This window comes from Squalius cephalus (genome assembly GCF_949319135.1).
Source record: "Squalius cephalus genome assembly, chromosome: 5".
Taxonomy (NCBI): domain Eukaryota; kingdom Metazoa; phylum Chordata; class Actinopteri; order Cypriniformes; family Leuciscidae; genus Squalius; species Squalius cephalus.
In genome coordinates this window covers 6,932,369-6,960,316 of record NC_137126.1, presented here as the reverse complement: position 1 = coordinate 6,960,316, position 27,948 = coordinate 6,932,369, and the positions used below count along the sequence as shown (strand labels likewise).

The following is a 27,948-nucleotide window of genomic DNA, read 5'->3' as shown; positions in this document are numbered from 1 at the left end:
GTACACATTAGCTCTCAAACTGAGCACATCTAGGTTGTGATCTGTGATCATATCATTAACAATTAATAAGTGCTTTAGTAGAAAGAGATCTAATATTTGGCAAGCCAAATGTAACACGTGTCAGTTCTGATGTGTCAGACTTGTATAGGGTTCAATATGGTTCGATATGGGCCAACTAATCAGAAGGTAAGGAGCGGCTACTGGAGAGAGGGAAACAACACACCAGGTAGGTGAAAACCAGGAACTTTGTTTACTGGTTGGAATCTTGCATTCATTGAAGAATTTCTTAATTGCAATTTGTCTGGAGTATGTACATCTCAATACTGTCATTTAACAACATACAATGTATGACAAATGCTTATAATCAACTCTCTTTGTGAAATTTCAGGAAGTTGGACTCATCAACTCAAACAAATCAACTCAATTTAGAACAAATGTCATATACTTTGTACGAAAATGAATTAATAAAATAAAACTTCTTGGAAAACTCAACAGACTCAGTTTGTTTATAACCCAATAAAATTGAAGGAAACAATAAACAATGTTCTCAAAACAAAATATTACAAACTCAATAACTCAAATCACTCTTTCCCTTCAAAATGTAACACTCTTTTCAGCCAAATGAATCAAATATTCAAGATTCACTGAATTGATTCAGTTAATGTCAGTTCAGAATCAAATGACTCAGATCAAAAGATTTGTTGACTCTTTAGAATCGTTCAGTTCAGAATCAATGCCTCTCCGTTCAAAGCTCGAGGAAAAATATGCAAAAACAAAGTCTCAGTCCTGTTTGTCCAAAAACAAAAAGGAAAAGATTTCTCATACCAGTTTCGATGAATTCAAGATCAAAGTTCAACAATCAAATTGTCTCCGTGGGTGGCTCGCCTTTTACATACACTCATATGCGTCTCACGTGTCCAGGATGGTGATCACAATTTATTGCAACTGGTCTCTAAAATAATTATTTCTAAAATGACCGTGTTTAACAGCGGATTTTGTGGTGGAAAAACTACATTACCCATAATTTCAGGGTGATTTCTGTACAGATAATTCCACCAATCAGAGAGCCGCGACAAGCAGAACACGCCTAAAGAGCTCTTTAGCTCTGCTCACTCCCATGAAGCACTATGAATGATGTAATCAGATCAAAATGAAAAATGAATGTTAGTCAGTCACCCTATGCCCTCAAATTACTTAAATATTTGTTCATAATGCTTCGTGGGATTGTAGTTCTTTCCTCACTAAAGCTGTTAAGCACACGGTCTTGTACCTTTACATTTTTGTCTAATTTTCAAAAACTTTTTTGCTTTAAATCAAAGTTTGTGATGTTATGATTCACATCATAGCTGGTTGGTTTGGTTCATTGCTTATAATACTTTAACAGAAACTTAAAAACTTAAAAAAGGGAAAAATGAATGGAAAAAATACTTCCAGAACCAACACCACTGAAAAAGTGGGCAGGCACTAATGCACCAAGAGAAAAAACACTGTCGGAACAACATTGTGTTCCATAAAAGGAAGATAAACTACATTTGAAGTGAGTTGCTGAAAGAAAAAATTCCAAAGACAGCACAGTGAAATAAACCATCTTTATGAAGATAAGAAATTTGAGGATTGATGACACAGGTGCATCCGTTTAGACAGTGATGCAGAACTACAACCCTACTAATAAGTTTGGATTGCACATTTAATTGCCTTTACTATAAAATTGGTTTCCTGTTTTAAAATTTGTAATGTTTTCAATATTTAGCTTAAAAATAAGGCAAAAATAGAAATGATGTGCACACAAACAGACACAGACAAACTATTATCTCCCCTCAATCCCAAAGTACATTTGAAAGATATCAGCACATCCTTTGTCATTAAGGAACTGATAAAGCTGTCCAAGGTCCATATGGTTTCCTCTAGTCCCGTGAGGGTCAAAAATGGCTTCATGAAATCCAGTGAACTTGCGAAGGGAGTCAGTTCTCTCCTCTGTCGAGCTGTTTTCCAAAGGGACATCCTCTCTGTGACGAATCATAATTCTTTTCCATGTTAAAACTTTCACCCTGAAAATATATTTAAAAAAATGCACCAATAATAAAAATCCGTTTTGCCATCACAGGAATATATATTTTAAAATAGATTTAAAGTTATTTTAAATTGTAATATTTCATTCACAAATATTACTGTTTTTTTATCAAATAAATACAGCCTTGGTGAACATAAGGGACTTCTTTCAAAACATAAAAAAAAATCTCCTTCTGACTTTTAGTTTAATATAATATAATATAATATAATATAATAATTAAAAACAATTTGAAAATTTAATTAAAATTGTTTGTGTCAACCATAAAGTATGGTCAATTATTAGTTGCAGAGAACATTAAACCATCAAAATTAAAAGTTAATCTACTCTATATGAATTTGGGAGATCGCCTATCAGGGGTTTTCAAAATTATATTAGCAAATTTAAGCACTTAAACATATGTCTAAGTTCAAGAAATGTTTTATAATCATCTAAACAGCCATGAAACTATGGAAGCTTGTTTCCGCCAATGAATAATAAATAAATAATAATAGCGACTTTTTTTCTCACAATTGCGATAGATCAAGTCAGAATTGTGACTTTTTCTCACAATTGCGAGATATGAAGTCAGAATTGTGAGAAATAAAGTCGCAATTCTGAGAAATAAAGTCGCAATTGCGAGATATAAAGTCAGAATTGCGTGTTATAAAGTTGCAATTCTGAGAAATAAAGTCGCAATTGGGAGATATAAAGTCGCAATTCTGGGAAATAAAGTCGCAATTGCGAGATATAAAGTCGCAATTCTGGGAAATAAAGTCGCAATTGCGAGATATAAAGTCGCAATTCTGGGAAATAAAGTCGCAATTGCGAGATATAAAGTCGCAATTCTGAGAAATAAAGTCGCAATTGGGAGATATAAAGTCAGAATTGCATGATATAAAGTCGCAATTGCGTGTTATAAAGTCCGAATTGGGAGATATAAACTATTCTGAGGTAAAAAAAAAAAAAAAAAAAAGTCCGTCTTTTTTTTCCTTAGAATTGGACTTTATATCTCACAATTCTGAGAAAAGATGTCAGAATTGAGTGATATAAAGTCGCAATTGCGAGAAAAAGTCAGAATTCTGACTTTATAACATGCAATTCTTACTTTATATCTCGCAATTCTGACTTTATAACACGCAATTGCGACTTTATTTCACGCAATTCTGACTTTATATCTCGCAATTCTGAGAAATAAAGTCAGAATTGTGAGATGTAAACTCGCAATTGTGAGATAAAAAGTCGCAATTATCTTCGCAATTATTATTTTGTGGCGGAAACAAGCTTCCATTTGAAACACATACACACACAGGCCCCTAACATAATAAATAAGATCCTTATTTTGGACCTAACAAGTATAGTCAAACACACACAGGCACACAAACAAAACCTATATTAAATTAGGTATTAAACTCATCTTTGGTATTTTGAGTTTACACTCAAAAGGCATGTTCACAAAAGAGTAAGAGTAGACCCTATTGATTTGGTTTAGATTTCAATTCATACCTGGCCCAGAACTCATCACAAGCAGACTGCAGACCCTCCACACACACAATACCAGGCTTTCCCGGCATACTGAACCCAGAAAGGGTCAGCTCCTTTGCCCATTCCAGAATGTTCTTCCTCTTCATCTTATTGTAGATATGATGGCTGTAGATCCAGAGTCTAGTGAAGGTCTCTTTTGACTGCATTGAAACATTTTCCTTCTTGGGATCGTGGACAGGAGCACTTTTACTGATATATCCTTGTGCATTTTCATTGATCCACTGCACAGCAGACAGAATACACACATCACCACTGCAGTTTTCAGACAGGTAGGTGTTGAGGTTGGAGTGAAGCAGCATCTGCTGGGATCTAGTGAGCTCAGAACACCTGAAAAGGGCAAAAAATTATTATCCTAGTAAAAATCCAGAAGGAATCCATTTGAAATATTTATAATAACTTTGATCCTAATGGGAATTCAGATACATTTTATCAGGGTTCCTCAAATCCGGCCCTGGGGGGACTCAGCGTCCGTACAGATTTTTGAGTGAAATTCAAGCACTAAAGTAAAGTCATTTGTGGTGATTTGTCTGATTAAATCATCAGCAAAGACACTGGTAGATTAAAGGAGAACTCCGGTCAATTTTAACATTGAGCTCATTTTTTTGTACATTTGGAGTGCTGTCAATACAGAGAACAACGACAAAAATCGGTGTTGCCTACACAGAGTTATTCTATTTTTAAAATTTGCACCCTGTTGACTTCAATGGGGCAAGTACTAAACCTGCTTTTAGCCTCTTAACATCCTTGATGTGTCATTACAAGTGCACAGAAAATGTGAGTGATTCCTTCTGAGTGAACACGAGTGAGTCTGACTGCAGTAGATGTGAAAGAAATGTATAAAAATGATGTTATTTAAGCCAGCGCAAATACCTTTGTTTACATCCTGTTTTTCGGTTGAAGTCCAAAGTAGTCGATTGCAGAGTTCACACGCATAGGTTTAATACCTATGATCACGCGCGTGAACTCGGCAATCGACTACTTTGGACTTCAACCGAAAAACAGGATGTAAACAAAGGTATTTGCGCTGGCTTAAATAACATCATTTTTATACATTTCTTTCACATCTACTGCAGTCAGACTCACTCGTGTTCACTCACATTTTGAACACGTGTTCAATCACTCACATTTTCTGTGCACTTGTAATGACACATCAAGGATGTTAAGAGGCTAAAAGCAGGTTTAGTACTTGCCCCATTGAAGTCAACAGGGTGCAAATTTTAAAAATAGAATAACTCGGTGTAGGCAACACCGATTTTTGTCGTTGTTCTCTGTATTGACAGCACTCCAAATTTACAAAAAAATGAGCTCAATGTTAAAATTGACCGGAGTTGTTTTATGTAAAAGTAATGATTCCATAAAAATACTTTTATGGAAAAGTAAATAATTAAAAGTATGTTTTATGTATTAAATCATTGCATGTTTGCATACAATTCTGTAATTGTATTCTATTGTGCATTTTTGTTCATTTTGAGGAATACTGAATCTGTTTGGTGAGTGTCAGAGGAGAAAAAACACTTGCAGAAAACAGCATCTGTTACTATATTTAAGCAGCATACACATACATTTTGCTATGAATATAATTCCAACCAATCGTTCCACGAACCCATACAGATTTGTTTCTTATTCTAAAATAAAATGAACTATGCATTACTGCATTAGCTACAGTAAAACAAAGGCTATTGCTATTATTTATTCTTTTGTATATTTTTCTTTAATAAAAAGTAATTTAATGATATGACAGCAAAAGAAAATCACACACATATATTCATCAACCCATTTCAGAATGCATTGCAAAGCAAATGAGTGTACTAAAGATTTTACAGTGTCAGTCAAGTCAAGTCAAGTCACCTTCATTTATATATAGATTGTTTCAAAGCAGCTTTACAGTGATAATAGGAAATTAAAGTAACAGATTGTTTTGGCTTTACAGCAGCTCTTGAAAAAAGTTAGTCCAGCTAAAGTTAGTTTTTGATTGATTCACTTCCATTGCAAAGATCATTAGTTATTAAAGGCACACTATGCAGTTTCCGTTTTTCTCAAACAGTGACCCCTATAGTCGCTGTGGAGTACTTGTGTTTAACATTACTGTCGTAAATACCACTCACGCAGAGCCGTCTCTGCACTCTTCCGACCGCGCTTTCTTCGTCATCTTCGTTGACTCTGCCATGATTCACATCTGAAATGCGTGCCAGCGTCTTCCATAGAGGCTGCTTCATTTGTTGTTGATGTATGTGACGTTGTGCCGTAAAGCAAGTCGTGATTCTCGCGAGATTTGTCGGGGCGCCACCTCTCAAAACTGCATTGCTGGTTTTGCCAGCGGCGTTCGGAGACCGAAACGTTGCTAATAAAGATTTTTTGATACTTTTTTGCAAGTACGGATAGTGTGCGGGAGTTCCTTGTTTTTTGTTTATTACTACATAAATTACCCAATTTAAATACACATTCATCTTTCCCGCAGTGAAATATCCTCTTTAACTGAAAACAGAAAACGTTTAATGCGCTCTGGCCATTCATTTGCACGACAACACTAGCTAAGTTTACATGGACACCTTTTGGTTAAATCGGAATGAAATCAATACGACTGATCAATCCGAACACGGTTTACATTAACGATAAATTAAACCTCCCTGTCTCTCTCTTGAAACCAACACGAAAGTGAATTAAATGGCAATTCATCAACTGGCCGCTTGAGGCTGGCTGCAGAAGTGAGTCAAATCTTCATCTCCCCCATGTTAAAATGCCCAACTTTACAGCAGAAAAAAACATGTTTACAGCCTGGAGCAAAAAGTGGCTTTAGTCTATACAGATAATTTTGCCCTTCATGACAAAACTGTGAGGGGGGTGAATTTTTTTTATAACTCATCCGTGTAAATTATATTAAGCCTTAAATTTCTGCATAATTAATGGTGTCCACTTTTGAGTGACAGGTGGATTCCTGCTGCAGTGGTCATTAGTCATCATTAGCCGTTTGTCTGCTGTCTGTTAGCCGTCATGTTACCTCAGCTAATTGTCTGACTGTAAAAATAAATAAATTTGGGAGTGACGCTCTGCCAAGATGGCGACGGTCGGCTACGCCCACTTTAGGCTTCAAAAACCTACGGGTGACGTCACAGACACTACGTCCATATTTTTTTACAGTCTATGGTTTTTACTCATACATGTTCTTGCTCTTATCATAAGTACTTCTACGTGTGCTTGCACGACATCAAAGTAATGAGACTCACAATGCACAGCGAATCCAGGTCATTTAAAGGTCATATTATTCATTAATTCATTTCTTTTTTAAAATCACACTGGACGTTCTAAGAAAAAAAGTATCAAGCATTTACAAGGATGATGTTCAAAATTCAAGCACATTTTAAACCTTGAAAACGTAATTGTTAAAATCAATCAAAGGGATTTTCAAAACTCTTTATGTACCCAGATGGCTATTATTATTCCCAATTGGACAAAATATTACCGGAAGACATCAAAAGAAATTTAAAGAAAATCGTTTTTTGCAAATTTGAACTAAAATTGAATTCAATTCTATTAACCTTAGTTAATAAAGATGCAACTGTTCATTGTTTGTTAATGTAACTTCACAGTGCATTAACTAATGTAAACAAATACAACTTTAGATTTTAATAATGTATTAATAAATGTTGAAATTAACATTAACAAAGATTAATAAATGCTGTAGAAGTGCAGTTCATCATTAGTTCATGTTAACTAATGTAGTTAGCTAATGTTATCTAATGAAACCTTATTGTAAAGTGTTACCGATTTAAGTTTAATTCAGTACTAATTTATTTCACTTTTGAACACTTATTCCCAGAGGGTATAGTGTCGGCCTAGGTCCGGCCCACATCTGGTACACATGGATTCCAGACGTACCAGATGTGGGCCGACACTATGTTGCTGTCTAGGTTTGATCCCACTAGAATCCTTCAGGACTATTATCAAATTATCATAGAAAGTCCAATAGGAACTGTCAGTGAGTATTCAAGTATGAATCAATAATAAAAACATCTTATGAAAAATATTAATTGGAAACTCAAAATATTTAAATACCTGACAGTAATATCTGGCAACACTTTCGGGTAGTCAGCTGGGTAGGTGCACAACAATGTAATGCTCACCTATCAGAAAAAAAGATAGACATAGAAATTAAATGATCAAATTAAAATGAAATGATAAAGAGTGCATTTGAATGTGTTTCCCACACTTACTGCAAGGTTCTCCACCTTCAGCTTGATGTTGAATTGTGGTCTGGAACTGGGGGGAGCATGAGCTGAGCCCTCCACATAAGCCCTGAGCTCTGCATGGGAGAGCTCATCCACTTGTAACTCTTCTTCACTTGGAAACATGCTTAACAGCAGCTCTATCTCTGCAAATTGTGCCTCTGCTTCCTCTGAGCAAGTCATATTTCCAACATTTGTATCAACTCAAATCCAGTGTACTTGCAGAATATTTGCTCACAATCACACACTTCTGCCAAGACCATATAAAAATAAAATAAAAATAGAATTAGTGGTTAGAATGGATGCAAGCATAATTTTCACGCGAGATCACACACTAATAGAATTTCCCCACCTTGAAAGGCCAGTTATTTTCACCAGTTTTGTACTAAGTACTAATATACTAAAACAGTGATATTAAAAGACCAAATTCATTATCTTATAGATGATGCATTATACAGACAAACCGATGCACCCAGAATATGAAGCTTTTCCATAGAAAACTATTATAAAGAAAATGCCTAAAATGCATCAAGACAGTGACAGTAGAAATCCCTTGGTACAAATCACGGCACTTTCACTTTCTTAAAAAAAAAGAATGTAACAATTACACCATTACACCCGTAGGTGGCGACAAGTGACTTAATTATTATTATTATTATTATTTTTTGTCATTGAATCATTCATTCAAGATATTCGTTCAAAAACGCTGATTGAAACAAGTGTAACGTTAGTCTTTACGAGTGAGTCATTGAATCATTCATTCAAACCGATTTATAAAAACAATATCTAATTGAATAATTTAAAAAAAAAAAATAGACTGCAATTAACATTTATCAGAACATGTTATTTTGTATAACGAGAGAGATCGTGATCTCTATTTTAATTAAACAAACAAAAATCGTGATTCTCAATACCCATAATTGAGCAGCTCTAATATTTAATTTCATATTTTAAAATTAGGTTGCACGTTATTAATTTTTCACATTAAGCTTATTAGAATGTCCTGCTGTTTTTAGTGTTTGAAATACTGCGGCAGGTTGGCTTCTGTCTTTAGATCCAGTGCCCAAAACCAGCAGTTTGCTCACATATATTTGTTATTCTTCTTATTCGTGGATTTAACAGCTTTAGGCAGCTGACTTGTTGCCACAGTTGCACTACTGCTCACACATCAATTGTTTTATAACTTATGTAATGTTCTGTCATAAATATGATAAAAAAATATAGACTTCTCGGTATTTGTATTTAAATATAGGTATATATCATATGTTGAACTGTTTTTTCTTTCTTTTCTTTTTTTTACATGCGGCGTTGTATTACGCGAAGTATTTAATGAAAAGTTAGGGTTAGGGTTAAAAATACTGAATCTGATCTACTTCATTCATCTCGTGAAGTAGAAAAGTGTCCGAAGTTCCAAAACGGACACAGCTGCTTTATCCATACCTTTTTCGGCACCAGTCACGGTCCTTCGTGATTTATCCTGTGGACAACTCACAGGGAAAAGTTCGCATATTCGCCCAGCTTCTTGATGCCGTCCAATGTTCAGAATTCAGCTCACTCCTTCTTCTTTTCTTTTTATTGGCGGTTGGCAGACCTTTTAGGTGCATTACCGCCACCATTCGACTCCTAATGTTTTTTAAGAATCCCCAAACTCCATATTTCTTAAGGATTTTGGCATATTTGTAGCCAGTAAATTTCCTAACGATATTATATTAATTTGTGCTCAGCTGTTTCTTGTTCATTGAATTTAAATTCCCCTGCAGGATGTTTTTTTTTGTCAAAATTGTCATTCAGTCCTCTACTGACTTGCAATTATTGATTCATCCCTTCTTTTAATACTGAATTCCAATCTCCTGTTCCCACATTTGTCTGAATCTTAAACATATTATTCACCAGCATTCCCCTCCACCCATAGGTATCCTAAATGCTACTACGGTCACTCCCAGAGTGATACTCCCATTTTAAATGCCTGCATTTGGATTCAGGATAGTTTCAAAATAAGAGTATTGGCTTTTTTTGTGTGTAAATCTCGGGACGTTTTTGCTGACAATATTTAAAACAAAATCAATATATAAAATAGACAGGGCTGATCACAAACTCACAAATTAAAATATAGATACGAAATAGTTGTAATGCGACACTGATGTTATTGTGTTTAGTGACGCCATTGCTCTGCGACGGTAGCGGAAGAGACGTGGCAAAAAAGCAATCTGACGAGATGGTAAAAAAATATTGAGGAAAGTATTCGAGAGTGTTGATATTTGCTTCAGCTTGTGGTTGACTGGAATTTCCGTTGATATTTTCAGGTAAATATAATATTGTTTCACTATTAGAATGTTGATTAGTTTGCGGGAAGTTTGATACAGTCAAGCAGCTAATCATCCGTGGACTGTCACTGTCAGCTCGGTAATGTTTACATTTACCTTGGGTGTGACGGCATTTTACTAAATAATGGCATACTTTATATATATATATATATATATATATATATATATATATATATATATATATATATATAATTGATTAATAATCAAAAAAGACAGTTTGAATTAATACAGTATAATAAGTGCCGAGAAGAGCTGCATAGTTAAACAAAAAGTTGTATATTTAAAATGCATATTTTTAAGAGTATTTAGAATGAACCCTCGAATCAAGTCTATCAAGTACTCGAGTTAATATATGGATTCTGGATAATTATTTATGGTTTTTTTACTTGACAGGGAGATCATGGGTTTGTGCAAGTGTCCTAAGAGGAAGGTAACGAACCTGTTCTGCTTTGAACATCGTGTTAACGTGTGTGAGCACTGTCTTGTATCCAATCACAACAAGGTGAGTGCTTTACTATTCAGTTAAAATTCATGATTGAAAAGCTATTAGTCCACCCAAAAATAAAAATTCTGTCATCATTTACTCCGTCTCATGTTGTGCCAAACCTTTCTTTCTTCAGTGGAACATAAAAGAAGATACATTTAAAAAAAAAAAAAAAAAATGTTGGTAATGAAAAAGGTTTGTTACTGTTGAATTCTATTGTATGGTTAAAAAAAAAAAAAAAAAAAAACAAATTCCAATGGAAGTCATTGGAAACCAAAACTATTTGGTTACAAATTCTTAAAAATCTTGTTCCTGCAGAAAACTAGAAATGCATACAGGTTTGGAATGACACAAGGATGAGGAAATGATGACAGAATTTTAACTTTTGGGTGGACTATCCCTTTAGGAAGAATATACAGTACATTTGGAAGATTTATACACAGATAAACACACTTCTGTTTCCTGTTACTCTTATTTGTACAGTGCATTGTACAGTCATACCTGCAGTGGCTACAAGACAGCGATTACAACTCCAACTGCAGCCTGTGCAGCCAGCCCTTAGATTCCCAGGATACGGTTCGACTAGTTTGTTATGGTAAGAATCTACTGAGATATAATCTTTTCTAGTGAATTCAGAGTCAGAAGTTCAGAAAAAGTAATGAAGCATTTTACACAGTAGTCTATATGAATGTCTGCATTGGTGTGGCTTTTATTTGGTATATTCTGGGATAGACTTTACTATTGGGATTATTATTTTATCATTTTCATTGCATTTCATTATTTACCATGTCAGATTTATTCCACTGGTCATGTCTGAATGAGTTGGCCGCCCGTCAGCCTCTCTACACGGCACCTGCTGGGTACCAGTGTCCAACGTGCCAGGGTCCTGTGTTTCCACCCCCAAACCTGGCCAGTCCTATTGCAGACATGCTGAGAGAACTACTGTCCTCCGTCAACTGGGCTAGAGCAGGACTGGGCCTTCCGCTGGTGAGGAAATATGCCATCAGTTATGATGCACCACTTCACAACTATAGACACACATATAGTTAAATAGTTGATAAATAGTAATGGTATATAATCAGAATTTCCACCAATGAAAGTAAAGGAATTATGTAATAAAATGATTGTATATTTAAGCTTCTTTAGGGACACTTTGTCTAGATTCCAGCACTGCACATTGTGGATGTTCTTTCATTGATTTTCATGAGGTGCATCTACAATTTTAAATATTTAAGACTGTAGATCAAGCATCAGCCATTAGATTCATTGATATTTTAAAATAAGATTGGAGAAGGACAGTGAGACTTTTAATTAAGTTAAATTGGTTTAAAATTGAATTAATCAATTGAGCAGGATTGAGTGACTTGTCAAAATAATCACACAGATTTAAAGGCCCATTGGCACTGAATGCGACATGAAAATACGGGACAAACCGAATTTGAAGATATAATAAATATTAACAGCAATCTTTTAGAGTAAATCTTACCTTATCTTATCTTGTTCAAGACATTTGTCTTTCAACATTAAGGGTTAACACTGATTTGGCCATTAATTTGCATTTGAATCTGGACTTCTTTCTGTCCAGATTGAAGACCCACCAGAGAGGGAGGAAACCTCAACACATGATGTTACGTGTTACTCTGAATGGTCAACTTTTGAGAGTGAGTTTTTCATAATTGTAATTAACATTTTTAGCAGGGTTCCCACACGTCCTGGGAAACATGGAAATCTGTGATGCAGTTTTCCAGTCACGGAAATGTCATGGAAGATTAGAGAAATATATTTTACTATAATAATTTTGTGGAAAACACTCCTACCGGTCAGTACTTAGAATAGAGGTCAAATACAAATATTCATCAGGGATGTGTTTTTGTTTTTTATTTGCATTTCCCTATTTCATGCATATTTCGTGCGTGGTTTGCTTCTGACAGCACTACAAGGGCTTGCTTAACCATCTTCCACAGCTGTTGTGTTGGTAACAAAAGAAAAGCTTTAAGGTCTTGTTTTCCACCAAAATCAAAAAACTGTATGGTTAAGAAATTAAGACTGTCATAGCCATTCATATAATGATTTTACTAATTTATATATATATATATATATATATATTAGGGCTGCACAATATTGAAGAAAACTGCGATATGCGATAACTCATTAAATAATGCGATATTCGATATGCGATACGATAATGCTTAAAGTGTGTAAAATAAACTTAAAATTATCTTTAAGATAAATTATATTATATGATAAATTATATAACCTACATATGTGTTTCACATTCTTTTTGTGACGAGAAAACATCCCTACAACTTCTGAAAGTGAACATCAGTGTTTAACTGTAGCATAAGAAGTGTTATTTTAACATCAGTGTAAACCACGGGGGTTTAGGGTTTCAGGTTATCCTACATTAGGTTTATTTAACAACAGAAACTGAATAATCAAATGTAAAAATAAAACGCTGCTTAGTTTTCACTGTATGAATTAAATATACTGATTCTTATTAAAGCTACAAAAGTTATTCAGCCAAGAGCAGTGAGTGATTTTCTCTTTGTCTTTTGTTTATGACTGTAATGAGTTATTGCAAGCCGTTGCGATATTCATATCGCGATTTATACATTTGCAATATTTTGATAATTTCGATATATTGTGCAGCTCTAATATATACACACAGTATCTCACAAAAGTGAGTACACTCATCACATTTTAGCAAACATTTTAGTATATCTTCTCAAGGGACAATACTATAGAAATTAAACTTGGATATATTTTATAGTCAACGTGCTGCTTGTATAGCAGTATATATTTGCTGTCCTCTGAAAATAACTCAACATACAGCCATTATTGCAGCCATTATTGGCAAAATAGCTGGCAACAAAAGTGAGTACACCCTAAGTAAACATGTCAAAACTGTGTCCAAAGTGTCAATATTTTGTGTGAGCACTATTGTTATCTAGCACTGCCTAAATCCTCCTAGGCATGGAGTTCACTAGAGCTGCACAGGTTGTTGCTGGGTTATAGGGTTCAGGTCTGGAGACATACTTGGCCACTCCATCACCTTCACCTTCAGCTTCCTCAGCAAGGCAGTTGTCATCTTGGCGGTGTGTTTGGGGTCGTTATCATGCCGTTCGGCCCAGTTTCTGAAAGGAGGGCATCATGTTCTGCTTCAGAATGTCGCAGTACATGTTGGAATCCATGTTTCCCTCAATGAAGCGCAGCTCCCCAGTACCTGCAGCACTCATGCAGCCCCAGACTGTAGGCAAGACACAATTTTCTTGGTACTCCTCACCAGGGCATCGCCACACATTCTGGACACCATCTGAGTCAAACAAGTTTATCTTAGTCTCATCAGACCACAGGACATGTTTCCAGTAATATATGCTCTTGGACAGGGTGCTTTCAGCAAACTGTTTGCAGGCTTTCTTGTGAGCTAGCTTTAGAAGAGGCTTCCTTCTGGGACGACAGCCATGCAAACCGACTTCTTGCAGTGTGTGGCGTATGGTCTAAGCACTGACAAGCCGACCTTCCGCTTCTGCAACCTCTAAAGCAATGCTGGCAGCACTCGTGCGTCTGTTTTTTGAAGCCAGCTTCTGCACCTGACGCACAGCACAAGGATTCAACTTCTTTGATTGAGCCTTGCGAGGCCTGTTACGAGTGGAACCCGTCTTGGAAAACCTCTGTATGACCCTGGCCTGTACTGTAACTAAGTTTCAGGGTGTTACCAATCTTCTTATAGCCTAGGCCATCTTAGTGGAGAGCAACAATTCTAATTCTCAAATCCTTAGAGAGTTGTTTGCCATGAGGTGCCTTGTTGATCATCCAGTAGTCAGAATGAGAGAATTGTTCTCAAAGCACAAATTTTAACTGCTCTAATACAAGATACACAAATTTGTATGGTCCTGTCAAGCAGACAAAAACATGAACATGATGAATAGGACATGTGACTTTGCATGGTTAAACTACGTACAGCTGTTATCACTTTTGTTGCCAGCTATTTTGACAATAATGGCTGTATGTTGAGTTATTTTCAGAGGACAGCAAATATATACTGCTATACAAGCAGCATATTGAATTGACTACTCTAAAATATATCCAAGTTTCATTTCTATAGTATTGTCCCTTGAGTAGATATATTAAAATGTTTGCTAAAATGTGAGGGGTGTACTCACTTTTGTGAGATACTGTATATTTACATATATAATACTAGTATAATATATATATATATTACCTGCGTCTGTGAAGCGACTCTACTAACAATGAAGCTGTGAGTTTAACTACTTAAACACAGACAACCTCCTTGCTGCTAATTTAGTGATTCAGTAGCGAAGTTAATTTATTAATAAAAGTTGTGGGGCAGGGTTGACAACACGTTTCTGTGTGAGCAGCGCAAACTTATGACTACCTGTGAATTAAAGGGATAGCTCACCAAAAATGAAAATTCTGTCAACATTTATTCACCCTCAAGTTGTTCCAAAACTGTATGAATTTCTTTCTTTTGATGATCACAAAAGAAGATCTTTAGAAGAATATTGGTAACAAAAGAGTTGATGGGCTCTATTGACTTCCATAGTATATATAAAAAAAAAAAACTTCTATGGAAGTCAATGGGGCCCCATCAACCAACATTCTTCAAAATATCTTTTGTGTTCAGCAGAAGAAAGAAAGGTTGTATTGCACACCTTCCTACAATCAGACTTCAGTATTGAGACAGACCATGGTATATAAAAAGTACTGAAGCTAATTCTTCAAACATTCTTCAAACTAATTTAATAAACATATGTGTTCTAGCCCCTGCAGTGGATAATACGATGTCAAACCCCACACTCACCAGTCTACCACCCCATCAGGATGTAGAGCACATCCACAATAATGGAGAACTGAGTGCCCAGAAACACTCTGTCATCAATATGAGCACCACCTCTACCACCGACACAGTCACTATTAACACAGGTATCCTCCAGCACTGACGTACTGCAGCATGAATATGTAACTGTTTAACAAATTTGACCATTTTTAATTCTTTTTTTTTCCATTAAATTATTTCACTTCGGCAGCTCAATCACATGATGTGTCATGAACAACAGGTTTAAAATCACATTTGATGTATTTGTTTGTCACTCAGGAAATGGAACTTGGTTGCATTGCATTGTGGGATATAGTATCTCACGTAGTGTATACAAAGTATAGTCTCTGATATATTCTTTGTTGATTTCTTGCAATGCATCTTCTCAGCTACTTCCCCAAGAAAGGTGTACGACACAAGGGATTCAGGAAACAGTGAAGTGATGCAGATTGACTTTGATGATGATAAATACCGCAGACGGCCTGCCCTTAGCTGGTTTGCACAGGTCCTAAAGTGAGTGTCCTCAGTCTGTGGCTCAAATTCATTTATTGCAAATGTTTGCTATGGCCTTATCCTGTTTGTCGTATGCTGTAATATATTTTCACTGCCAGTTTTGACAGCTTTTTATTTTATTTTATTTTATTTTATTTTATTTTATACAACTAGTACATGTAAATCCATGCAAATATTTTTTACTAATCACTACTATTTTACTAATTTAATTGATTTAAATTTACTATGGTAAAAATGTTTTTTATTTTCATAATATTTACAAATATGCTTGTGTGCATTTATTCTTTTTCCTAGGAATCGTAGTAACCCTAAGAAAAAGGCCCTCACACTGAAACAGCGAATCTTCATGTTGCTGTTAGTTGGAGTGATTGGTTTCTTCACCCTCATCATCATCATGGCTAAACTGGGTCGGGCCTCTGCTGAGTCAGACCCGAACCTGGATCCCATGCTGAATCCCAACATCAGGGTAGGCAACATGTAACGGATCAACTTCCAGCTAAAGCTCAGTGTGTGGATTCAGCGTGGAGTTTGACTTTACTGGTAAACCGTGAACTGGAAATGCTGGAGAAGGAATGCTCCTCAAGATTCTGGGACTAGTGTGAAGATACTGCTGTTTGGATTGTGCGAGGAAAGTGTGACTTAGTGGTCAACTTGAGAGAAGATAAAGATGGAGATGGTCAAGAAGTTGTTGCACAACAAATCTCCTGTTTCTCTTGAGTGAGATGATATAGGCTCTATAAAAGTGTGTGCAACTGTGTTTCGTTCAGTTCTGTACTTCTCCCTGGCATACCCATCTTAAAATTGGGATCAAAGATTTTATGTCATTGTTTTGAAATCTTTAATTATTTCTTATAATATGCACAGAACTCATTAGGATCACACATGGAATTGGTGAGATTATTGTTTCTCTGAGTATACATGGTTATGAGGTGTCTTTTTTTTTTTTTTTTAATAGTTGATTGTCTTTTATTAATTGCTGATTCAGTTAGACCCCTGCCTGTGAATAGGCTTTTGCTGATCTCTCTGCAGTGGATTGTATGGATTGTATGGACTGTAAAACTGATTTACTAAAGCATTTAGAAAATGGTTTTGGTTGGAAAATTGCAAAATTCTTTAGTAGATACAGCTTTAAGTAGACAGATGCAAACTGTACTTGGTGAATGAAGTGTCTGGGCCATATTTCATTCAAAAATTATATTTTGAATTACAGAAATGAAGCCTATTTTAGGGCTATTACGTTTCTTTTTTTGTTTTTTTTTACATTGTGACATTAAAATAACAACTATATGGTCTCTATATTTCCATTACTGTTATGAAAAAGGACTCTGCAGTAATGAAAATCATCATGTCTGAACACAAACTTTTTTATCAGCACAAATTAAATGCAGTACTAGAAATACGATAATGCATACCTACAAAAGTACTTTAATGTACTGTACAATTTAAATTATATAATTTTTTTTCAGAAATGGATATTTTTGTTCTTAAGCAAATTATACTTAAGTATTATATTTATATTCTTTAGAGAAAGATATTTATCATTTTCTTTTATCTGAAATATGACCCGAACATGTTCTTGACAGATTCACACAAACAGCCTTTGTACAGAAGAATTTAAAGTGTACTGTATATGTTTGCAAAACTCACCCCAGCAACCCAAAGCTCATGTATCTGGAGATAAACATTGATATTATTTGCCATTCTCAAATATCCTTGTTGCATTTCTTGACTGTAGCAGTAATTAACAGCATTTAGTGGTTGACTTTATCCTTCAGCTCCAACTGTATCTCAAGAAAGCGATCATCTGGGTTTTCCCTACAGTGATAGCTTACTGGAGTGCCTACCATAATATTTACATCATCTCTGGTTGTGGTTCAACTTTTTTTGCAATATACTTCTCTGTGTCCATGGATTTCCACTTTTTGTCATAATATACATTATTGGGTCAATCCATCTCAAGTGTTACAATGGAGGTTGTTTTATTTTGATTGATTACCTCAATGTATTGGTATTGCAAAACCACATTTTTTTTCTTATACTTGGTTTAAAATTTAAAAAAAGAAACCCTAAAAACAAAGTTGTGCAACATTAATTAAATTTTTTTTCTTAATGTTATAACAGAAGTACCAGAGTTACATCCAAGATAAAAGGGCCTTGAAATATCATCTTGGAGTCATTTAAATAATTTTAAGACATTTTAGGTTCCCCTTGAAGGGTTGCACTTGTGGTCCCAGTTAATGTCACAGTCAGGGATTCCACTTTAGAGCAACACAATGCCAGATTGAGAAATTTTCTGCCCAGAATTCAAAAGAATTGGCTATAACTCACGAGTGACTATGGATAAGGTGTCAAGGCTTGAGAAAACTAAAATACAAGCTATCTTAAACTTCTGAAGCTTGGGAGAAGTTTGGTACCGATCCCTTTCATTTGAATGGGAAGTTCATCAGTTGGTGATAGATTATCAATGAGAAGGCTTTACTGGCAGGAACAACAGCCAGTAATATGATAAAACCACAAGCCAGAGACACAGAATTCCTAAATCAGGAATCGTGACAATAGGCCATGTTACAATAGGAGTTCCAGCAATTTGCAAAGCAGTACAAATTCCAACATGTAATTTCCAGTCTATTGCATGCACACGCGAAAAGGCAGAAAAGGGAAGGCACACCCTCTAATGACTTCCCATAAAAGCTGTGGATGATGGGTCAGATCCATACCTCACTTCCTCATTGGACTGTTGTGTATCGCCAGCTGAACTGTTAATGGATCGTAAGATGTACCACCCTTCCATATTTTTCTGAGACTGACCTAAAAAAAGGTCTGAAGCAGAGAAAAAAGCTGAAAATGTAAACAAAAGAGATATTATTATGATACTCCCACCTCTACGGAGCCCGTAGTGAGAATTAATGCAAACACATGGAGCAAAAAAAGCCAACTGTGTTTGAAAGAATTAATCCCAGATCTGACAAAGTGCTAACAGAAACTGGTCAAGTGTTCAGAAGAGCCTGAACTTCAGCCTGAACCTGAACTGTCACAGAAACACAATAAACATTCTGATTTACCTGTGCTAAGATGATCAATATCTAGATGATGAATCTCGATTCTAGAAGTTTTTGTGTTTAATGACACATAGTTTTGAATCCATTTATTTTAAAATGTATTGTCTTGAAAATTGATTTGAATTGCATGTGTCATTTCATTTGAATTATATATCTCTCGAAACAAAAGGAGATCAGTGCTGTTTGTTAGATGTGCAGGAATGGTTTTGCAAAACATGATGTTTTAACAAAGGTCGGGAGGAGCACGTTCAAATGATCTACCCAATCAGTACGATTGGAGGCCTATATATACAGTATACTGTATATAAAGCCGACTCACCTCCGTTCCTCAACAGTCTTTTCTGCATTCCTCCTCCACCCCGACTCCTCACTCTCGGCTAGTTCCTATCCCAGCCAGGGATACGGGGGAGAACTCTGGGTTCAGGCCACATTCCAAGCTCGGAGCCCTCCCCCGGACAGCACGCCAAATACGCATTCTCTTTTACTCTATCTGATTATTTGTAAGTGTAAACTTGTGAACAATGCTATTTATGTTTAAAGCAATAAAAAGAATGAATGAATAAAATGCACATTCTGTACTGTATATTGTATATTGCAATGCATTATTTACCCGTACCGGCCTCACTAACACCTCTTCCAGCAGCAACCTGGTTTTCCTAGGAGGTCTCCCATCCAGGTACTGACCTGGCTCAGCCCAGCTTAGCTTCAGTGGGCTCCTCACTCCTTATTTGTGCATCCTTGTTTTCCTTTATTCGCTTCCTTTCCTTGTGTCTCAGCTCCACCCCCTTAGGATGTGAGGGAGGGATACACCTGTGTATCCTAGGGGTGTCAAAATTAATCGTTTCTATGATGCATCGCGATGCAGACGAGGACGATTCGGTATCAGTTCAGTAATCTACCATAACTGATTATAATGTACTGACGCTTTTCTGACGTCATTTGTCGTGGTAGCATACAATGGCAGAGGGAGGTGAGACGCGAGTGCGAGTAGATGCTCCAACTACTTTAAAAGCCGACAACTGGCACATTTCAACTTTTATGAACAACCTGGTAACCACAACCTGGAGAATACCCACGCTGTGTGTAAATCATGTCACGCACAAATAAAATATGCAGGGGTTGATGCCACTCCCCACCTCCGGTACCAAAGTGGAGGAAACCATTTCCATTCTAGCATTGGTCTGTCCATAGCCCCAAGGACCCCAGTCAGTCCCAGTGATAATTGGGACAAATGGCAGTTTTTTCACAAGGTTGGTGAAACAGAAGAGACTGGTTCTTCCAACGTTGCTCACAGCTTTAGGATCAGTTCGCCTTACCAGGAGCGGTGTTGTCCGCAAAAACCTAAACCAATTGAGAGTGCTGTCTGTTCACAGGGAAGAGTCAAGTGGGTGGGACCCGGTTCACTGACAGTACCTTCAAAAAGTGAACTCCAAGCAATATGTCAAGTAGAGTTCTGCAGAAGGAATATCCCCTGATCCTGAAAAAGTGAAACCCATTACCAGCTGGAAGATGCCGACAGACCTGAAAACCTTACAATTGTTTCTGGGGTTCTGTGAGCCATTGTGAGACCTCTGACAGAGCTGACAAAAGGTTACTTAACTGCGAATGGGAAAAGGAAGGTCACTTCTGAAGAGGAGATGTATTTCAGGGAAACTGTTTTGAGAGCGTTGGGACCAAGAGTGCACAAATGCATTTGACAACATTATCTATTGTCTCAACCATGCTCCAGTCTTGGCCTTTGCTGATCCTGAAAAACCCTATGTCCTCCATGTGGATGCCAGTTTAAAGGGATTAGGGGATGTTCTAAATCAAGAATACCCTGAAGGACTTAGACCTGTAGCCTAAAATACAACTAAAAATGACGATGGAAAGGAAAAATCACAGTTGCTGCTGCCTAATAAATACCACTTTCAAATGATGAAGTCTCTGCACGATGACAGTGGACACCTTGGAGTGGAAAAAGCAACTGAACTAAAAGATAGGTTCTACTGGGCTAAAATGACGATTACATTGAGTTGTATGTGGAAAAATTGTGGCAGGTGTATAAAGACCTTGCCTCAGAGATGTTCCCCATTAAATCAAATATCTAGCAACGGGCCCTTAGATTTGGTGTGCATTGACTTTCTTTCAATTGAGCCTGACTCAAGGGGAATCGTAAATGTTCTGATCATTTAACTGATAATTTTACCAGATATGCCCAGGCATTTCCTACAAAAGATCAGAAGGCCCTAACTGTTGCTAAAGTTCTATAGTAAAAGTTATTTGTGCATTATGGTCTACGGCCAGAATACACTCTGATCAAGGAATGGACTTTGAAAGTCATCTGATTAAAGAACTGTTCAGAATGCTGGGTATTCGAAAGTCCTGAACCTCCCCTTACCACCCACAGGGTGATCCTCAGCCTGAAAGGTTTAACAGGACACTGCTGTCCATGTTAGGTACCCTTGATCCAGCTCAAAAGAACCGTTGGAGCCAGCATATTAGTCAGTTGGTGCACGTATACAACTACACCAAAAATTTGTCAACTGGATACTCCCCATATTACCTCTTGTTTGGACGAGAGGCGAGATTGCCAGTAGATCTGTGTTTTGGCCTGTCACTGGATGAGGAAGCAGGAAAAACCCACTTGCAGTATGTCCGAAGAATGAAATGTGAACTGCAAAAAGCATACAAGTTGGCTGCAGAAAGATCTCTGAAAAGCCATCAGAGAAATAAACGGTACTATGACAAAAAAGTGAAACATCAGCACTTGGAAAAAGGGGATCAAGTTCTCATTAGGAATCTTGCTCTGACAGGAAAGTACAAGTTACATATATATGGAAATATTTACCATATATTGTGATAGAGCAACTAGAGAACTTACCAGCGTACAAACTAAAACCAGAGACAGGAATGGGAGGGGTGAAAACACTTCATAGGGATCTTTCACTGTCCATTGGAGATAATGTGAGATTTCAGAAACCAGATACAGAAAGAGAAGTGGTAATACCTCTAGTAACCCAAGCAAAACCAGCAAAGAAAGAGCAGTTAAGAAGAGAGAAAGAAACAGGCAAAGAGATTCCAAGTTTGGAGGTGTCCTCTGAAGATAATGATGAGAATGGGTACTATCATGAAAATCCTGACTTGATTAGTACATTGACTAAGCCATTGTCTTCAGATTTCCCTGAGCCTGTAGTAGTAGAGGTGGAAGCTGTAGCCCGTGGTCCTGAAAATAATCATCCTCCTGAAGAACTGATGAAGGAAAATCCAAGAACAGAGATTGAGGAGGATAATTCCTCCCATTTATTTCCTGGCTCAAAAGAGAACCTGTTAACAGATGGTGGAGAGAGTCAGTGTAGACATTCTCCTAGAAGGGAGATAAACACTATGGAAAGCTGTCCAAAGCGAAACGTAAAACCAGTTGTAAAGTTCAGCTATGATGAGTTGGGAGAGCCTTCAGATCAGCCTTTATCCATTGCTAATGGAGGGATGCTCATATGAGTTGAGGGGCTGTCTCAAAAGAGATATTCTTGTAGCACCGTTTGGTGTCATCCATTAGCATGATGTGTCTGTTGTGAAAAAAAAACAACATATCCTCACCTACAGGAACTACCAGACATAGTTAAGTCAGCAGTTAATAGTCTCATGAGGTCATGAGATTTTGAGAAGGGGAAGGGTTTAACCTGAGTGAATTTGAGCAATAGGCTTTATGCTCAGCTCCACTACTTCCTGAACTTCAGCCAGCTCCTTTGTTTCCTGTCTGCCATTATTGGACAAACTGATTAATCCAGGTGTGTCTGACCTCAGTAACAATAATCAGACACACCTGGATTAATCAGTTTGTCCAATAATGGCAGACAGGAAACAAAGGAGCTGGCTGAAGTTCAGGAAGTAGTGGAGCTGGGCATAAAGCCTATTGAATGTAGTGTAAGTAGAGTACTTACTATGTATGTTATGTTTAATGTAATTCACAAATCTTAATATATATTGACTGTTTCTTTAAAATTCAGTTTTATTTTGTTTGGTTGAAATGTAGGCTACTTGCTGGAAAAAAATTTTTTTTACAAGCAAGTTTGATCAATTATTTTGTTATTGGATAAGGGATCGCAAAGCCCACCTCTTAGAGAGGTAGCCTATTCGTGATAGTGATTGGCTGTTGTGAGAGAGGAGAGAAAAAAAAATGAGAGGCTGATTCAAGAGGTGAAAAGGAGAAATCCAGATCGGATTGATTTCCTATATCGTTACCAGATAGCACACGTACGTCTGCAAGATGTCTGTTAAAGATCACTTCATCTGGAAAGCATCTGCTGTTTACTAACATCTGATAGACATCTTTAAGATGTCAGTTTAACATACATTCTAAATCATTACATCTTAAAGACATCTTCTAAACGTCTATTTGACATCTGACAGGATGAGCAAACACTCTAAAAAAATACGTCTTCCAGATGTAAACGCACATCAAATAGACGTCTCCGTAATGTACGTGTGCTATCTGGGTTGCTTGTTTTGTTTTACTAGCTAACTGTTAGTAAGTGATTTGTGACTAGGGCCTACTGTTTAGGATTAGGGTGTGAAAGACAAATGTTTTGTTGAGTTTGATACAACGTGACTTCAATACGAAGACAGCATCCTTCTGTTTTGCTGCGATGGTCGCGACATGTGAGAGAGAGCAAGATACGATCTCCGGGGACTAGGTGGCATTTTAGCGCTGCGTTTCTGAGGCAAATCGTTATGAAGGCATAGTCATCCTAGAATGGTGACTAACCACCAGATAGCGCTCTGAATCACCGTGAGGTTCAGAGTTCCTCTGGCTACTTCACGAGAGCAGTCAAGAGACTGAAACACTCGTTTGCCAAGCCCAACGGACAGCTTCGGAACTTGCAGGTATTAGTACATTTTATTTTGTATATAAATTTTATTTTATTGGGGCCAATTCTGAGGCCACAACGCACTCAAGCAATGCTACAGGCCTGCAACGCGGGGGAAAGTGCCTTTTGTCATTTGTTGATTTGAAGGGTTAATTTATGTAGTTAAACACCAAGCTACATATGCAATTTGTCATTTGAAATATTCAAGTGATTTATTAGTGTTGTATTGAGTGATATTTCCTCAGTTACATGTGGGGAGTGTTCTTGAGACCCTAGGTAAATTGTAATTCTTCTTATTTGCATATTTTTATTTTCATTCTATATTCAAATAACTTTCATTTCAATAAAACTTGTAATTGTTTATTGTGAAAGCACAGATTAATTTCCTTATTTTGGTATATAGTGTTAGTGGTGTTGTTAAATAGTCATTTTGAGGATTTTATTCTCTGTGCTCCATATCAATAAGAGGTTTGAATATTGTGAGTTGAGCTTTAAAATGAGTTACCAAAATTAGTCGAGAGACACAAAAAAAAAATAACCTGTGTGATCACTCTAAATATCTCTGAAAAGAAGAACCTTCTGTATCTCAAGATACATTTGTCATTTCAACTTGAACTTTGAAATGTCTTTCTTCTAAAAGAGTATTGTGGGTTTGATTCATACTTGTACCTGTTTATCCATCTTGGAATTTTGGCCCTGTGGCCCAGTGCATTAATGGATGTGGCCCAGTGGCTGGATAAGGCATCAGCCTTTGGAGCTGAGGATTGTGGGTTTGAGTCCAAGCATGTAGGGATCAAGCATGTCACAGTCTTTAATTGCCACTTGCTGAAAGCATTCTTGGACATATTTCAAGATACAGACATTTGTCATTTCAGCTTGAACTTTGAAATTATTTCCAAGAAATATTTTTCTGCTAAAAGAGTATTGTGGGTTTGATTCACACTTGCATTGTTTAAAAGGTTTTTCGTGGTGGAGGGTGCCTACAATGTACATGCAGTTTATTAGAATGACAGTAGTACTCAAATATAGCAGTACTACTCTAGTAAAACTGCAATTGTAGGATAAGACTTTGGAGCTCAGCATTGTGCAATTGACTCACATCTAGGTAATCTAAAACCAGTACTACTCTAGTAAAACTTGTTGTGCAGAAGTACCCATTCAGCTGTCTTGGAATTGTGGCCCTGTGGCCCTGTGGCCCTGTGGCCCTGTGGCCTAATGGATAAGGCGTCAGCCTTCGGAGCTGAGGATTACGGGTTCGAGTCCCATCTGGGTCATCTGAGAATGTGTATGAGGTCAAGCACGTCACAGTCTTTAATTGCCACTTGCTGAAAGGATTCTTGGACATATATTGGACAAGATACAGACATTTGTCATTTCAGCTTGAAATTTGAAATGATTTCCAAGAAATACCTTTCTTCTAAAAGAGTTTTGTGGGTTTGATTCACACTTGCAATGTTTAAAAGGTTTTTCGTGGTGGAGGGTGCCTAGAGTAGCCTGGGTGCCAGCCCGAACCCCGCCCACAACATTTTTTGGTCGGGAAGTTCGGTCTGGACTCGATCCATTGAGGAGTAATTATGCTCGGCTCCTAGAAGGCCGAGCCAATCAAATTGCCAGGGCGGGCTTTATACGATGATGGACAGATGGTCTGCGGTTACGTAATCACCCACGTCACCAAAGAGCGCTTGATTTGAATTGGAGAATTGAGATTTCACGAGTTCACATTTACAAATAAGTCAGATAGAATAAATGCGTAGGCTATATGAGATGTCACGAGTTCACACAAATAAGTAAGATAGAATAAATGCGTATATGACGTGCTGTCCAAGGAGAGGGCTGTGGGCTCTCGGTATCCATACTCCTGGTGTTCCTGGTTGTGAGAGAACAAGACAAGAGTGAGGATTCGGGGTGGTGGAAGGACCGAGGGATGCTGAAAAACTGTCAAGGAGTGTTGTTAGGTAAGTTGACAGAGTGAATATGCTTCCTCGGTAACGTTAGACATGGTATTGTTTGATGACAAGATGATATTGGATTGATTATTTGTACGTGCTCCTCCCGAACTTTGTTTATGAAACATCATGTGTAGATTCCGCCATCGCGTCTGTTATAGAAGATATCGACAGCGCATTCATTTTAAAAGAGGAACAGAGAGCCACGCCCGCGACATTTTGTTGGTTGAAAATATGAATGAAGAACATGCGTCATTTACTCCGTTGCTCTGATTGGTTGTAGGTCTATCCAATTGAGTGCAGAGGTTTTTTTTTTCCTAGTTCGGTTGAGACACGCCCCATAATCAAATCTCTATGGAGCGGTATCAGACTCACATTCTGACTAGAATATGAGTATGACGAAGTCAGGCTATGCCTAGAGTGTACAGTTTATTAGAATGACAGTACTACTCAAATACAACAGTACTACTCTAGTAATACTTCTTGTGCAGAAGTACCCATTTAGCTATCTTGGAAATGTGTCCCTGTGTCCCTGTGTCCCAAGAAATACCTTTCTTCTAAAAGAGTATTGTGGGTTTGATTCACACTTGCATTTTTTAAAAGGTTTTTCGTGGTGGAGGGTGCCTACAATGTACATGCAGTTTATTAGAATGACAGTAGTACTCAAATATAGTAGCAGTACTCTAGTAAAACTGCAATTGTAGGATAAGACTTTGGAGCTCAGCATTGTGCAACTGACTCATATCTAGGTAATCTAAAACCAGTGCTACTCTAGTAAAACTTGTGCAGAAGTACCCATTTAGCTGTCTTGAAATTGTGGCCCTGTGGCCCTGTGGCCCAGTGGTCAAATGGATGTGGCCCAGTGGCCTAATGGATAAGGCATCAGCCTTCGGAGCTGAAGATTGTGGGTTCGAGTTCCATCTGGGACATCTGAGAATGTGTATGAGGTCAAGCACGTCATAGTCTTTAATTGCCACTTGCTGAAAGGATACTTGGCCCTGTGGGCCCTGTGACATTCATACATTTGTCATTTCAGCTTGAAATTTGAAATGATTTCCAAGAAATACCTTTCTTCTAAACAAGTATTGTGGGTTTGATTCACACTTGCATTGTTTAAAAGGTTTTTCGTGGTGGAGGGTGCCTACAATGTACATGCAGTTTATTAGAATGACAGTAGTACTCAAATATAGTAGCACTACTCTAGTAAAACTGCAATTGTAGGATAAGACTTTGGAGCTCAGCATTGTGCAACTGACTCATATCTAGGTAATCTAAAACCAGTACTACTCTAGTAAAACTTGTTGTGCAGAAGTAGCCATTTAGCTGTCTTGGATTGTTGGAGTTTATTAGAATGACAGTAGTACTCAAATATAGTAGCAGTACTCTAGTAAAACTGCAATGTAGGATAAGACTATGGAGCTCAGCATTGTGCAACTGACTCATATCTAGTTAATCTAAAACCAGTACTACTCTAGTAAAACTTGTTGTGCAGAAGTAGCCATTTAGCTGTCTTGGAATGTTGGAGTTTATTAGAATGACAGTAGTACTCAAATATAGTAGCAGTACTCTAGTAAAACTGCAATTGTAGGATAAGACTTTGCAGCTCAGCATTGTGCAACCGACTCACATCTAGGTAATCTAAAACCAGTACTACTCTAGTAAAAATTGTTGTGCAGAAGTAGCCATTTAGCTGTCTTGGAATTTTGGCCCTGTGGTCCAGTGGATTAACGGATGTGGCCCAGTGGCCTAATGGATAAGACATGAACCTTCGGAGCTGAGGATTGTGGGTTAGAGTCCCATCTGGGTCATCTGAGGATGTGCATGAGGTCAAGCATTTCACAGTCTTTAATTGCCACTTGCTGAAAGGATTCTTGGACATATTTCAAGATACAGACATTTGTCATTTCAGCTTGAAATTTGAAATGATTTTTCTAAAAGAGTATTGTGGGTTTGATTCACACTTGCATTGTTTAAAAGGTTTTTCGTGGTGGAGGGTGCCTACAATGTACATGCAGTTTATTAGAATGACAGTAGTACTCAAAAATAGCAGTACTACTCTAGTAAAACTGCAATTGTCGGATAAGACTTTGGAGCTCAGCATTGTGCAATTGACTCACATC

At 37.2% G+C, this 27,948-nt stretch overlaps 2 protein-coding genes across 2 annotated transcripts; one reads left to right on the top strand and one right to left on the bottom strand.

Annotated features, from left to right (window-relative positions):
* Positions 1-454: 454 nt before the first annotated feature.
* On the bottom strand, positions 455-9,793 carry LOC307159459 (RWD domain-containing protein 2B-like). Its single transcript, XM_079872855.1, has 5 exons — positions 9,256-9,793; positions 7,804-8,065; positions 7,646-7,713; positions 3,554-3,919; positions 455-2,048 (listed from the first exon to the last, which is right to left on the bottom strand). The coding sequence occupies exons 2-5, from the start codon at positions 7,996-7,998 to the stop codon at positions 1,808-1,810; spliced, it is 870 nt and encodes a 289-aa protein (XP_079728981.1). The 5' UTR covers positions 7,999-8,065; positions 9,256-9,793; the 3' UTR covers positions 455-1,807.
* Positions 9,794-9,972: 179 nt separating this feature from the next.
* On the top strand, positions 9,973-19,608 carry zfpl1 (zinc finger protein-like 1). Its single transcript, XM_079872741.1, has 8 exons — positions 9,973-10,118; positions 10,533-10,641; positions 11,107-11,218; positions 11,417-11,610; positions 12,209-12,284; positions 15,406-15,567; positions 15,850-15,973; positions 16,268-19,608. The coding sequence occupies exons 2-8, from the start codon at positions 10,540-10,542 to the stop codon at positions 16,452-16,454; spliced, it is 957 nt and encodes a 318-aa protein (XP_079728867.1). The 5' UTR covers positions 9,973-10,118; positions 10,533-10,539; the 3' UTR covers positions 16,455-19,608.
* The last annotated feature ends 8,340 nt before the right edge of the window (positions 19,609-27,948 follow it).

Bases quoted from the DNA above. Each gene is read 5' to 3' on its own strand.
- zfpl1 (XM_079872741.1), top strand. From the start codon at position 10,540: ATGGGTTTGTGCAAGTGTCCTAAGAGGAAGGTAACGAACCTGTTCTGC. The intron at 11,219-11,416 runs GTAAGAATCTAC...TTACCATGTCAG, and splicing joins GGTTCGACTAGTTTGTTATG to ATTTATTCCACTGGTCATGT. The intron at 12,285-15,405 runs GTGAGTTTTTCA...TATGTGTTCTAG, and splicing joins TGAATGGTCAACTTTTGAGA to CCCCTGCAGTGGATAATACG.
- LOC307159459 (XM_079872855.1), bottom strand. From the start codon at position 7,998: ATGACTTGCTCAGAGGAAGCAGAGGCACAATTTGCAGAGATAGAGCTG. The intron at 7,714-7,803 runs GTAAGTGTGGGA...TTTTTCTGATAG, and splicing joins TGAAGGTGGAGAACCTTGCA to GTGAGCATTACATTGTTGTG. The intron at 2,049-3,553 runs GTATGAATTGAA...ATATATTTTCAG, and splicing joins TGTGATGAGTTCTGGGCCAG to GGTGAAAGTTTTAACATGGA.